The sequence below is a fragment of the Syngnathus scovelli genome, chromosome 8 (assembly GCF_024217435.2).
Source record: "Syngnathus scovelli strain Florida chromosome 8, RoL_Ssco_1.2, whole genome shotgun sequence".
Lineage (NCBI taxonomy): Eukaryota > Metazoa > Chordata > Actinopteri > Syngnathiformes > Syngnathidae > Syngnathus > Syngnathus scovelli.
In genome coordinates this window covers 7,033,604-7,047,768 of record NC_090854.1, presented here as the reverse complement: position 1 = coordinate 7,047,768, position 14,165 = coordinate 7,033,604, and the positions used below count along the sequence as shown (strand labels likewise).

General features: G+C 41.1%; 1 protein-coding gene across 7 annotated transcripts in view; it reads right to left on the bottom strand.

Annotated features, from left to right (window-relative positions):
* gli2a (GLI family zinc finger 2a) overlaps nucleotides 1–14,165 on the bottom strand; it is a 112,385-nt gene that overhangs the window by 40,698 nt on the left and 57,522 nt on the right. For all 7 annotated transcript variants that reach the window (XM_049729111.2, XM_049729112.2, XM_049729113.2 and 4 more), the window contains one exon: nucleotides 6,605–6,710. In XM_049729111.2, the coding sequence (XP_049585068.1) occupies nucleotides 6,605–6,710 (106 nt within the window). The remainder of the gene's footprint in view (nucleotides 1–6,604; nucleotides 6,711–14,165) is intronic.

Sequence of the window (14,165 nt, the reverse complement as noted above, 5' to 3'; positions counted from 1 at the left end):
ATTTAATACTTCTGCCGTGGGGTAAAACTTGAGATGCAAGTGAGTGCCTGGCCGCTGGCAGTGGCACCAACACTTGTGTCGACATAGTGTTCTTCAGGAATGATAAGCAGCATGTTGCTCCGCTGTGTGTGGTAACAACACCTGGTATTGCTAAAAGATTCTTGAAATGAATAATGGCTATGAAGATCAGCATATACTAATATTTAGAAGGAACTTGAAGTTGTAAAGCAATTGCCGATTTCAGAGCCTTGATCATAATAAGCAAAAGAGTTTCAAACAACTGACAAGCAAATACAGTATTATGTATATAGACTCGTTCATGTATGTATGTGTGTACGTGCGTGTGTGTGTGTGTGTGTGTACGTATGTATGTATGTATGTATGTATGTATGTATGTATGTATGTATGTATGTATGTATGTATGTATGTATGTATGTATGTAAGTAGGTATGTATGTATGTATGTATGTATGTATGTAGTATGTATGTATGTACTATGTATGTATGTATGTGTATACACTGTTGCGTCATTTTTCGCTGTGTTTATCTAAAAAATATACACAAGTGAAATCCGCGAAGCTGAAGTAGACTTTTTTCCGTTTATTGATTTTATTGTTGTTGTCACGTCTCGTCCCCAACTGCTCCACTATGTGTCTGTTGTCTTGGTTTCTGTCTGTGTGCTCGCCCCTCCCCTCCTGTGTGCCCATGATCAGTGTGATTGTTCCCACCTGCCTCTCGTTACCTGTCGTGTATAAAAGTCCTGTCTGCCCCTCACTCCCTGTCGGATTATTGGTTGCTGTCGTTCGGTGTTGGCGTACTGTCTTGATGCCGTCATGTCCTGCTGTCTTCTTGTTTCACGCCCCGGTCAGTCAGTCAAGTTATTGTTTAAGTCATGTCAGTTTACCGAGTCTGTATTTTGAGTTGCTTCAATAAACCCTGGTCCAAGCTGCACTTGGTCGTCCTGCTCCATGCTCCACAACCGATCCTGACAGTTGTTTTTACATGTTTGTTATACATGCATTTACAGTATGTTTTTTGTATATTATAAATGCTTTTTATTTATCATAATTTCTAATTTGCACTCTGTATTCAAGTGGCATCACAGAAGAGTAGCTTTTAGATTTGTAGATAATATGTAGCTGTTAGGAAAGTTAGAGCAGTGATTCCCCACTCTTCTTCTCACACACCACTGTCAATTTAATCTCATATCTGATAATGGTACCCACAATGAAATTCAAAAGAAAAAAGGTAATGCACATCAGCAAACCTGGTGTATTATTAAAAAATGGAATACAAAACACTCACATAAAATATAAAACTGACTCAATACAACAATTCAAAATTCTGGAATTTCTGCAGTTGCCACTCCATAAGTGTGTGTGTGTTTGTGTGTGAGTGTGTTTGTGTGTGTGTGTGTGTGTGTGTGTACAAAAATGGGACTGTGGTCCAGAATGTGTAAACACAAACTGCTGTAGGTGCCAGACTAAGGTTCGAAACGAAGCATGTACAAATGAAGTATTCAACATCAAAAGCAAAAATTATATTTGCTTTAACTAACTTTTTGTTTTTAGTGAATACATTATTTCTGGTTCGCCCAAAGAACCAGAAAATGTTTAGAATTTGGGACATAAAAGTGCAAAGGTAAAGGTGCAAAACCAAGATAAATTACTAAAACAACAGAATCTCATTAAGAGTAATTTGTGGTTCAATGCCAAATTCCTGAATGCTCCCACAGGATGCTACTTTATCGTTGCCGTTTGACAAGAAAGGGCGAGTGGGGCTGCTCGTCACGCAACGTGTTTTCACCAAGCAGCGTCTTTCTGCCTGCTTTTGTCAGATTTGGATGAGGCACGCGCCGTGCTACTGTTGGTGGCGGGGGTTACCAAATCCTTTTTCCTCTGCCTTGTTTACAGTGTGTTTAGCGGAGTTTTATTTTGAAGAGACGAAGAAGAGAAAACCTGGCATCCTGGAAGGAAAGTAAACTGCTGTTTAAAACCATTAATTTGCCCCAAAATGAGCACCTTCACAAAAACGTTCACAGCGCACGGAATGTAACTGATGTAAAGAATGCTGCTGACTCAGCTTGTACGCATGGACTGTGCTGGTAGCCCCTTTACTGACATACATCACTCTACTCATCAGCTGCCCTACTCAGTTTCTCATTGACCCATAACTGTACATATACCAACCCAAACCCAGAAAACCCTCCCTACTTCAGGCTGTGCCAACCAACCGAGAGCTTTGGCTCTTGTTCCATTTCCAGTAAGCATCTACAGACTGCCGGCCTTGACTAAGAGCCAATTTTCTGCCATCAAGCCCACTCTTGCCTGACAAACAACCATAAAGAGCCTTCTGTCTTAAACGAGAGCGTAGAAGTGAGAAGAAACATTCACCACTTCTACAAAAACACACTTCCTTTGGTTCAAATCAAAGCTGTATACAGACAGTTTGACACTACCACCACAGACTAGAGCTTGGTAGCACCACTTAAGGCCTTGCTAAAGTAGAACTCGCTCTCTTTTAATGGAGTAATATTTGAAATAATTTAATTGACTTTCCCATTTTCTATTATTGTATTTCAAACAAGATATGATGCATCTATTTATGACAGATACTATGTAGAAATAGATTTAATGTAGAAATGGATATAATGTAATGTTTGAAATAATTTAATTGACTTTCCCATTTTCTATTATTGTTTTTCAAACAAGGTACGATGCGTCTATTTATGACAAATGTTTTAATGAACAATACATTTCAATGACATGGTAAAGGGCTATTCATACCAATGTTGTACAGATATCCATTACTGTGAACGCTGGTTCCGCTTCCTGTCTGTGATGTGAGTCATGTGACTCAGTGCACACTTCAGGAACAAAAACCTATTGCTTTTCTTGTGTTTACCTAAAATTTGTTATTTTACTTTTGTGTGTTTTACTTTTTCAGACTACAGTATTCTGAATATTAGCCCCACCTCCTATGTTTAATGTTTCTTGGCTGAAAGCTATCCCACATGTTTATGCACATAAACTTGAATAAATCACTCATAGGGATTTTTTTTTTATTTGAGGTCATAATAAGGTGACATTTACAATGGCGTGCCAGGAGGTTTCAAATAATAGTCCTGCCTGGTAAGAGCCATTACTGAAGGCTTTCTGAAGATATTACTTGATGTCTGCGTAAATTCCAGCGGAATGAAAAAGATATCTTTTTTTGCCAGTGTCTGAATGGGAAGCAGTTTAAGGACCTCAGAGCTCTTGGAGAGCAACAGTCTCTTAATCAACAGCTGCCATTTATAGAAACCTCCACTATATCTCAACACAATGGATGGTTGCTCACTGAGGGAAAGAATAGAATTTAAGAATGGACATACACAACTATCATTTAAAAATCTAAATTGTTTGTTGTACTGAAAAGGTACAAAGGGAAATGACAGAGCGAGTAATCCTGTGTTTGTTATTGAATAGCATGCTTTGAAGACACTAACTGCTATTTGTCTCTGACATACATTAAATCCCATGCGCAGTTGTTCCATTATTGAAACGCTGTACCGATGTGTTCGGCCATCCGCGGACGGTGTGTGTGTGCGTGGTGGGGGTGTGTGTGTGTGTGTGTGTGTGTGTGATACCGGTGTGTGTGTGTGTGTGTGATACCGGTGTGTGTGTGTGTGTGTGGGGGGGGGGGGGGGGGGGGTTAGGGGCTACCGGTGTGTTCGGCCATCTACGGAAGGGGGGGGGGGGGATGCTACCGGTGTGTTCGGCCATCCGTGGACGGCGGGGCGGGACAGGGGCGGGGCAGGGCGGGGGCAGGGCAATGACATACCAGCACTGCCGAACCCCTGAAGCCGACTCACCGAAGCCCTGGGGTTCGATCGAACCCAGGTTAAGAACTACTGATCTAGATAGAAAATATTTGTTCATGTACTGTAGAATTTAATTCTGTAGTTTCAGCATCAAATTTCTGGTGATTTATCATATGAGTACCCAAATTTGATGTGCAGTCAAATAAATTACAGTCACTTGGGCCTGGACCAACCATGCAACAGTATACAGTAGAACATGTATATATTATATATATCATTTACATGTTAACCCACTGAGAAAAGGCACCAGCCAAATGTCTCATTGACAAATTATATTTAATTTAGTGTGGTGCGACTGGCCTTGAGAACACTGTGAAGGGGTGGGGGGCACACTGTTTGTTTACTCGGTCGGATTAGGCCACAGCCCTTACACACAAAAACTTTGGACATATTTCAACTTATCAGTGCTGTAAATAGCCCAGTGAATGCTAGCCCAAAAAGTTTAAATATCAACTGTTGAATAAAGTTTTTTTTTTTCCTCACATACTGGCACATTGTTGAGGTTCTGGGAAAAGAGAACTCGTGTTTTATATGGTGACTACCTGGTCAAACACGGTGGTGTGGTGGTTGCAAGTTGTCTTGGCTTGCGGGTTTGCACTAAAGATGCCCTAATAAATGAGCTCAGACAAACGGTAGCGTCATTAAATAAGACGATCTTCCTGAGGTTTTCTGAAGACCACACATGCTTCTTAATTATTATTATTTTTTAAAGCTTTGCACACGTATAGGTAGTGGAGGAGGGGTAGCTGTGGGTAGTTATTGCTCAGTTTTGTTTGCATATTGAAATATAAACTTACTAGTGAATCCTTTAAGCCTTGGTAATAACCTCGATCATCCTGCAGGAATCAAAAGCATGAAATATTCGTTGTTGTTTACCACCCTCCTGGTCATTATTCCAAGTTCTTAACTGAATTCTAAGAACTGGTATGAAGCCTAGGTAAATACTAGTATAGAATCTGTATAGAGGCGGCTCGGTGGCGCACTGGGTAGCACGTCCGCCTCACAGTTAGGAGGGTGCGGGTTCGATTCCACCTCCGGCCCTCCCTGTGCGGAGTTTGCATGTTCTCCCCGAGCCCGCGTGGGTTTTCTCCGGGCACTCCGGTTTCCTCCCACATCCCAAAAACATGCTTGGTAGGCCGATTGATCACTCCAAATTGTCCCTAGGTGTGAGTGTGAGTGCGAATGGTTGTTTGTCTCTGTGTGCCCTGCGATTGGCTGGCAACCGGTTCAGGGTGTCCCCCGCCTACTGCCCGATGACGGCTGGGATAGGCTCCAGCACGCCCGCGACCCCCGTGGGGACTAAGCGGTTCAGAAAATGGATGGATGGATGGATGGAATCTGTATAGATTAATTTATCATAGTCGGTGACTTTAAGATGCAGGTACAAGATGTTATATTGTACTATACTACTACTGCAGTCATTCACCAGCGATCAAACTTTAAAAAAAATAGTTTTTTTGCAGATATCTTAGATAAAGACTCTGTGTGAATTAAATGGTTAGCCTTTACGTGCTTTCCTTAGTATTCTTAGAAAACATTCTGTTAATTTCCACTGTTATGCAGGTGACAGACACCTCTATTTATCAATGTAAAATGAGAAAGGTAATTGTGCTAGAGCTGGATACAGTGAGTTGGACAGAAAATCTGGCATCAAGAGAAATGTTGGAATAATTAGTCCCTACATGATGCTCTAATATACTACATGTTCAGCCAAGCAGCAACCTCCGTAACAAAACAGCAGGTACCGCAGTCATCTTGCTTGATGACAACTTAGAACAATTGCCTACGGCCTTCATTAAATTACATGCCAACATACTGTTTTTGATGTCTTATAGGACCTAGAACCCATTAACCTCAAAGCAGCCGACAGCTGATAAAATCTTTGACCAAAAGCCTTGCACAGACAGCCTGCCTTTTTTGCCAGGATGGCATAACACAGTCGTATTTGACTCAGAGGAAGAACAGCTGGAGAAAGGTGATAATACGGTGTTTTCTGTCTCAAAAGCATCATATTCGATTCAGAATCTGGCCTTCCTGTGAGGAGTTTATATGTTCTCCGCGTGCTGAGGGTGGGCTGACAAAACCTATTTCTTTAGTGTAGAAAGACAGTGGGTGTGGCTTGCCAGCCTAATGTTACGTGCACACCTAAAGCATGGTGGGCGTGACGTTTTGCTTACCACGCAACTGTCAACAAATATGGTGGACAAGAAAGCGACAGACAGATTTTGGTTTGTTTTTAGCAGAAAAAAAGGGTCACAAAAAGAAAAGGCCTTGGGTTGAGAATTGGAGACAGCATGAGCACGGGCTTTCTGTTGCCCTGTGACAGTTTTGATTTCGGCTTGCCCACCGCCTCATCACCTTGCTCTCTGATTGGCTGCACGTCACTGTCAACTGGCTGCGTGCTCGTTTGTCCTCGGGGGGAACCACATGGTGCGAAGTAAAAAAAAAAAGCCAGCATGTTGAATATCCTCGATTTGAGGTTGGACCTCCTTTCAAGCAGCTGAGATCAGCCTGAAGACATCCCACACGGCATGATTATATGCTAAGATTATTACTAGAATTGGAGCCGGCCTACGATTGTCAGTTGGAGAGATTCAGGGCTAAATTTGGGTTGATAATCCTGCCACGTGAACCAGGCTTTAGGAACCTGAAAAGGTTGACCTCAACTCCCCACTCTGTATCTGTAGCTTGTAAACACAACAGTCTATGATGAGCAGTGTGAAATGAGCTGAAGAAAACTTACCCATGCATGGTGTGCAGAGGGTGGGGTTCATAATGGTACCGCCCCTCATGGTGTCTCATGTCGATTGGGATGGGTGTGTGAAATGTCGGGAAGATGTGGTGTACACCTGTAAATAAGCACAGCATAGAAAAGATTAGAAAATAAAATCAATTGATAACGTCTACCAAGACCTGAGATCTTTGAAAGTGGCCGCACCACAGCATGGAATGTAACTACCATTTTAAAGTTCCTGTAAACCATAAGTAATTGATACCTTCTAGCCTGCCAGTACCTAATGCCTGAAGAGTGACAGTTAATTAATGGCTTTTTGTATCCAATAATACCAACATGGGTTTTACACAACAATGAAAGCGTTTTTATGTGAGACAAGACTTCACAAACACCATTTCCTGTCATAAAATAGGCTTATGGAAAGCCTCGTTAGAACAACACACAGCTGATCTTCATTAATCATTGTCATTACAGCTGCAGTGACGGAGACTCTATTGTTTAGAGTTTAGTTTTAGGAGAGTGCTTGTAAAAATGTCTTGGGGAGATAATCATGATGTAGATAAATTCAGTTTTGCGCATTTAATCCTGATTTAAATAACATTCCTGATGTACCTCCCTTATCAAATTACATATTTATGTTTTCATATCAGTAGTAGGAAAAACACATACCAGTGCCACATAGTTTTACATGCGATCAGGAATGTGCGGTCAGAGGCCTCCCCTGCCATCATGAAAAGGGGAAAAACAAATTCAACTGTTTTTATTATAAAGTCATTTTCCTTTTAATTTCAATAGTTTTGTATCATTTTGAACCAAAATCGCTGAATTTTTATAGTTATTTTAAAACCGAAGACGATTCGCTTGGAGGAGCCAACTTCCTGCCTAGCCTCCTCTGAGGATTGCGTAATCACACTATGCAGTTAGACTGAACTGCTCTCTGTCTTTATGTCGCTGTTTAAGTGTTCAAACACTATGTCTATATTAACTAATTTCCGTAGTAATTTTCAGTATAAATGAACAAATTCAAGCTACTCTTATGGAATGAACCCGAAACAGTAAAATTCAAACATGCATCATCAGACAGTCCCAACCTTTCTGCTTTCACTCCTCTTTGTGCTCACTTAGTAAGCCAAAGACTCTGTTTCCATTGAGATCTTTGCCACTGGATGTCAGCCAGAGGCTCTCTCCAGCTTTTTTTGTATGTGAGACAGTCAGCAATTGCCCAGTCAACACATGAACAAAGCCAAGAGAGGCACCCCAAAAATCCATGAGCGCAAATAAGAGCATGAAAAAGGGGTGTAAGTTTGGTTTCACAAGTAGGACCAGACGTTTGGGCACTCTGTGAATGCTTTACATGGCCTGTCACATCTTGGTGGAGAGAATAGGAAGCTCCCAAGAGGCTTCACCGTGATAATAGACAGCCACTTGAACTAAGCACTTGTTAAAGACAAATTAGAGCTTATTTTGTCTGAAGAAATGTGTGTGCTAGGTACTCATTAGTTTACAAGGCACTTCCATAAAACAACGTATCAGAAGAATTCAGGAATACTAAAGGCGCTACTTTTGTGGCTGGCACAAATCTGGCGCAGTCTGCCATGAATCTGCGTGGGCATGTTAGACTGGGTGCTGCTCACAGATGTGTGCAAATCGGTGTATTTATAAAAGGCTGTTTGCGCCGATGTGAGTGTGAATACAACTGACTCCATTCCCCACCAATCAAAGTGGCTCCTCTCATTCTCTTGAAATTTGGCAACGGATAATATAAGCATGTACCCTCATTCAATGAGCTGGTGATAACTGCTGAAAATGTCTTCAGACTACAGGTTTCTATCCCCAGCCCTGATCAAATGTGCGCCTCCTTCCCGTATGGTTAGAATGATTTCAAAATAATAATAATAATAATAATAATTATACCAACAACAATAATAGTAATAATAATAATAATAATAATAATGATAATAATAATGATAATAATAATGCATTTTAACACCGCTTATCCTGTTCAGGATCGCAAGGGTGCTGGAGACTATCCCAGCTAACATCGGGCGAAACGCAGACTACACCCTGAAGTGGTCACCAGCCACTCGCAGAGTACATACCAAAACGAACAACCAATCACACCCACAAGCACACCGCCACTGAGCGGGAATCGATCTCATGTTGCCTGCACACAAGTTAGGTAAGTATACCCCTACATCATCAGCCACTAATAATGCATTTAATAAAAATGAATTGATTTTGGCGGAACGATGGGACACTGGTCCGCACGTCCACGTCTGAGGTGCGGAGTTTGATTTGGCTCCAGGCTTTCTGTATGGAGTTTGCATCTTCTCCCCATGTTTGCGAGGTTTTTTTCCGGTGCTGCAATTTTCTACCACGTTCCAAAAATATGCATGGTAGGCCGATTGACCACTCCAAATTGTCTGTTGATGTGGTTGTGAGTGCAAATGGCCGTTCGTTTATGTGTGCCCTCCAAATGGCTGGCAACCAATTCAAGGTGTCCCCCGCCTACTGCCCGAAATCAGCTGGGACAGGCTGCAGCGCGCCGCGACCCTTGTAAGGGTAAACGGTTCAGAAGGCCTTGTACCTGCATCAGGATAGGAATCAGTATAGGACAGGGGTCGGCAACCCGCGGCTCCAGACCCACATGCGGTTATTTAGGACGCCCCTAGCGGCTCCCTGGAGTTTTTGCAAAAATGCATGAAGATGGAAAAATAAGTTTTTTGTTGTTGTTGTTGGTTTTTTAAATATGGTTTTTAGATGGTTATCATGACACAAGAATTCTTATGCTTTAAAAATGTATGTAATTGTAAATATATTAAAAATACAGAATTTAAGAATGACGCAAAATTGCATCAAAGCCTGCGACACAGCACAGGTGAGTTGTAAACAAACAGGTCTGTGAGTGATGGGCCATGGATTCAAAAGGCAAAAAGAGAAAGACTGCTGATGAGAACAGAGGCTTTAAGAAAGAATGGAATGAACTTGTTGCTTTCATTGCCAATGCTGACGCATTGCCTGCATGTTTGATTATCAATGAGAAGTTGTCAAATAACAAGAAGAGGAATTTGGAGAGACATTTTCAGCTAAAGCATGCTAAATTTGCTGCCGATCACCCAGTTGCAACTGAGAGGAAAGGTGCAATTGCAGTGCTGGTGGAGAAATTTGAGGACCGACTAAAACGTTTCAAGAAGTGGATTGCATCTCCAACCTCTATTACTGCTGCAAGTTTTGTTGCAGCCCGCACAAACAATATATATATATATATATATATATATATATATATATATATATATATATATATATATATATATATATATATATATATGTGTGTGTCTTGTCACCATGGGATAGTGGGAATGTAATTTCGATCTCTTTGTGTGTCTTGGCATGTGAAGAAATTGACAAGATTTTGACTTTGACTTTGATTAGCAGATCAAGGACATCAATTTAGCTCCAGCTTTCTCAATTGCCTGTGATGGATGAGTCGTGTGACGTGACCGATATCGAACAGACAGCTCTGCTATGCAGGTACGTCAACTCTAATGGGCTGTAAGAAGAAATGATAAAATTGATACCACTATTTTTCTTTAAATTATTTTAATAGTAGGCATACAACTTATGTATGGACAGTCTATGTTGCATTATAAAAGGCTTTTAGATTTTTGTGGCTCTCGACAGGTATGTTTTATGTTTTTTTTTTGGGCCAATATGGCTCTTTGAACATTTTGGTTGCCGAACCCTGGTATAGGAAGACATCTCTGCATGCGCTGTCTGCAAATACAGCCCATGGTGACAAATGCTGATGGTATGAGACCTTTGCATGTGTAGTCATTGCTTTCTATTATCCATTTTCGACAACCAGCAGAGTGCTCACACAAGGAGATTCATCACACAAGGTCTCATAAGTAATTAAAAACTACATTAAAATTACAAATTACAAATTTGTGAGACCATTTTAATGCGGTGAATTATCAAAATAAAGGGTCAATGTTAAATAGTAAATTTGTCAAACATAAGAAAATCTTGCTTCAAAACTACCGCAAGACAAACTTTTAAATGAAAACCTTTGCATGTACGTTCACTGAAGAAACTATTTGATACTGTATATTAATGTCAATTAATTTACATATTAAAGATCAAAGTTACATTTGCTCCCTCGCCCTTATAAGGTTTTAGTTCCATCAATTGTGCCAAACATTCTGCTAAGCTTCTCCTCCTTTTATATTTGGTTCCTCAAGCACTGTTTGATCTTCCACTGAAGATAATGCCAGGACCTTCCCATTTGAGTCTCATGACTCAGAGAGAAAAGGAAAATCTGTTTTCATTATGATGCTACAGAACAGGACCGTTCTGATGTGAAGGACGGAGAGTGCTCATGTATTTGAGGAAGTACTCAACAACAATAATACCTTCACAGGCCAGACCAGGAGCAAATTTGAAAAAAAAAAATCCTTTGTTATGCTTTGAAAGAAAGGAGCAATGACAACAAGAGTCAGGGAGAGAAAGAGAAGAAAACTCCAAAAGAGAGACACAAAGAGCAGAAAAGTAGTACTCGAGGTGGGGGTGCTCAATTCAGACAGGAAATTCCAGCAGGAAAACTTGGCCAGGTTCCTAACTACACAGCGCAGTGCCAACGGCTATACACAAATTCTCACATAAACACGCACGCACACACGCACACACACACACACACACACACACACACACACACACACACACACACACACACACGCACACGCACACGCACGCGCATGCGCACACGCACACGCACACGCACACACACACACACACACACACACACACACACGTTCACTGTTAGTAAGCAGTTAAAAGGAATGTGTAAATTTTGAATTTATAGTGATGTGGTTTTGCATGTGTTTCGAAAAAACACACATCTTGTGCTCTACATTAACATAATGACACTGTATGTATATGTTGATCCACTGCAAAACAAATTATGAATCCTGTAGCTTTACTTTGCAAGACATTGCTTCCTCCAAAGCAGCACCATGGTGAGTAATGGCGACACAGGGATTAAGAGTTTACAGCAGTGCACGTAGCAACTACAATCCAAGAGGAAATCTTAACAGAGTGGCTCAAGACTTCTATGAGAGCCACGTAAAATGATATTTTTTTTCATGACAGAAGGATAAGGACAGAAGATAAGTGGATTTGTCCAGTGTTTTCCATAGTGATTTGAGCAGAAATTCATGAGTCCCCATGAACATCCTTGGAGTTGACATACTATACTGTATTTTCCGATGTTTACAATAAATACCCAGTTGCCTTGGAAGACACATTAGCAATTGATTGTAATATAAAATAAAATGGCCATTAGTTAGTAACAGATGTATTGTCTACGTAGACATTTTTTTTCAATGTAACTCTGTGATTCCTAGAGGGGATGATGTGGCACCCCAATCCTACTTTGCTATGAGAGATCATCCGAGGTCCTGCGGCAAACTATCCAACTTCACTTTGTCTAAAATTATTTAATCACAAATGTACTTTGTTCATCTGTCTATGCAAGAAACATATTATGACAGGCAGAATAACTCAATGGCAGAAAGCACAATAAACCTGTTGTCCTTCATAAATAAAAATTATTGGGTTTCTGTGAGCTCAAACAATACATTGATTGTGTGGCTGCATGTTGTGTTCCTGTGATCATTAGAGCAACTCAGCTATAGCACTCATCAATGTTCCATTGTATGATCCAACCATCTCATAGGGTTGAACCTGTGCAGTATAGCAGCTATAGCCCCTTCCTCCCTGGCCAGTTAATGTTTAGAGATCCCACTCACACAGACCCAGCTGGCCTCTATCTTCTGTGATCAGTCTCTGTCTAATCTACACACTTGCCAGAGTCCAAATCTCACATATAACTTTCAAACTCACTGATAGTATTATCCATCACCTTTTCTGCAAGGTGCTAGGTCATCTCACCTGCTGTATTTATTCTGCAACTCGAGTGTTCCTAAGAGTTCATCTCACCTGGGTTACCATTAGCCGGTAGTACTAAGAGACAGTGTAGAAAGGGTACCATGGGAAGGAATAAGGAGGTTATCACGCTCAAACTCAGACACCCCCATGTCAACTTTCATTACCCTTAAGAAAAAAAACAGTAGCAGTTTTTCAAAATGATACTGTGAAGCCCAATAAGTAAAATTAAAGTTATATTAAAATTGTGAAAATATATTTTTGGGGACGTTGGCGCATTAATCTGTGATGCCATGCATTCGTATCTTGCATTTAAGATTGACATGGATCACCAGGCCTGCGAATGGTGGATGTATTCATGTGTATTCATGAGCAGCAATCTGGATGAACATGCCTCAAACAGCGGGAAGTGGGCCTCACTGTGAAGAATGATGAGGTTTTGGTGTAATACGTTGATCGCATGGACAGTCTTGAGAGCAAAGCTATAAGCCTGAATAGGAAATGAACACACGAGGCGTGGCATTGTTTGGGGCAAGAGTAAGAATGAATTATTTTTCAGTCTCAAATACGGTGATGAAAACCAGATCTCATTCACTCACAAATGTGTTGAGTAAAATCAGATGCGCGCAGTTAGATTGACTCACCACATTATGAGTTCCAATGCACATGACACAATCCCAAGTTTTTGCATGATTTCTGTTGATAATTCTCAAGGTTTATGGCCAAATCACTAATCACGCCAACTCACTTCAAACCCAGGAACCAGAGTTTTCTCCATCTTCCATGAGCCCTTTCACTTTACGTACAGTTGACTGAGAAGGTGTGATTTCACACAGAGTGTCCTAATTGCCTTATGGTAACATTCTTGGTGTAGGCTGAGCACGCTCCTCCTCCTCCTCAACTCGTAAACAAGGCTTCTTTTTTTTTTTTATAAAAGGAAAGACTGGGGAAAGCACAGGAAATACCCAAAACATAATACAATGTGTGTGAAAAGGAGACAGTGCACACCAATCTAGAGCGTCTCTGCTGGGGGTCACCCTGAGGTGAGGGTAAACTGCTCCATGACTGAGTGGAAGGCTGGGAAGGTTCCACATGCTAAACGTAGCCTGGTCTTCATCAAGCTGCTACGTGTAGTTTGTTAAAGAGCAACAGTTTTAAACTTTGTTGACTGACTGGCACCCATGTTACCTGCATGTTAATTGGCAGTATGAAGATACTGTGCCTTGCAAAGCATTCTTTCATCATTAGTCCAAAGGGCAGCAGACTATTGTCAACAATGGCTGTTACTAGATGCTCCCTGGAATTAAAGTGGAATTGAAAAATTTTAACCAATTGACTTCAACACTTTTATTTCATTATATACGTTCGGGTAAAGGCGTGTTGTTACTCAGTGCGCCAGATCGCCGCAATCCTGATAATTTTAAACAATTTCAAGACCTACATCTTATTTACAGCCCCAAAGACCCATACACATAGCAGCGGGGCCTTATGAATCCTTTTCTTGTTTCGCCTCTTTCTTGGGGGCAGGCTTCAGTATGGAAACCAAGTCACTCTGGGAATTTGTTTTAAGGCGCTAACAAGAAACAGCTGTGAGACAAGAGGGTCTCAGAACAACTAGATTGGATCG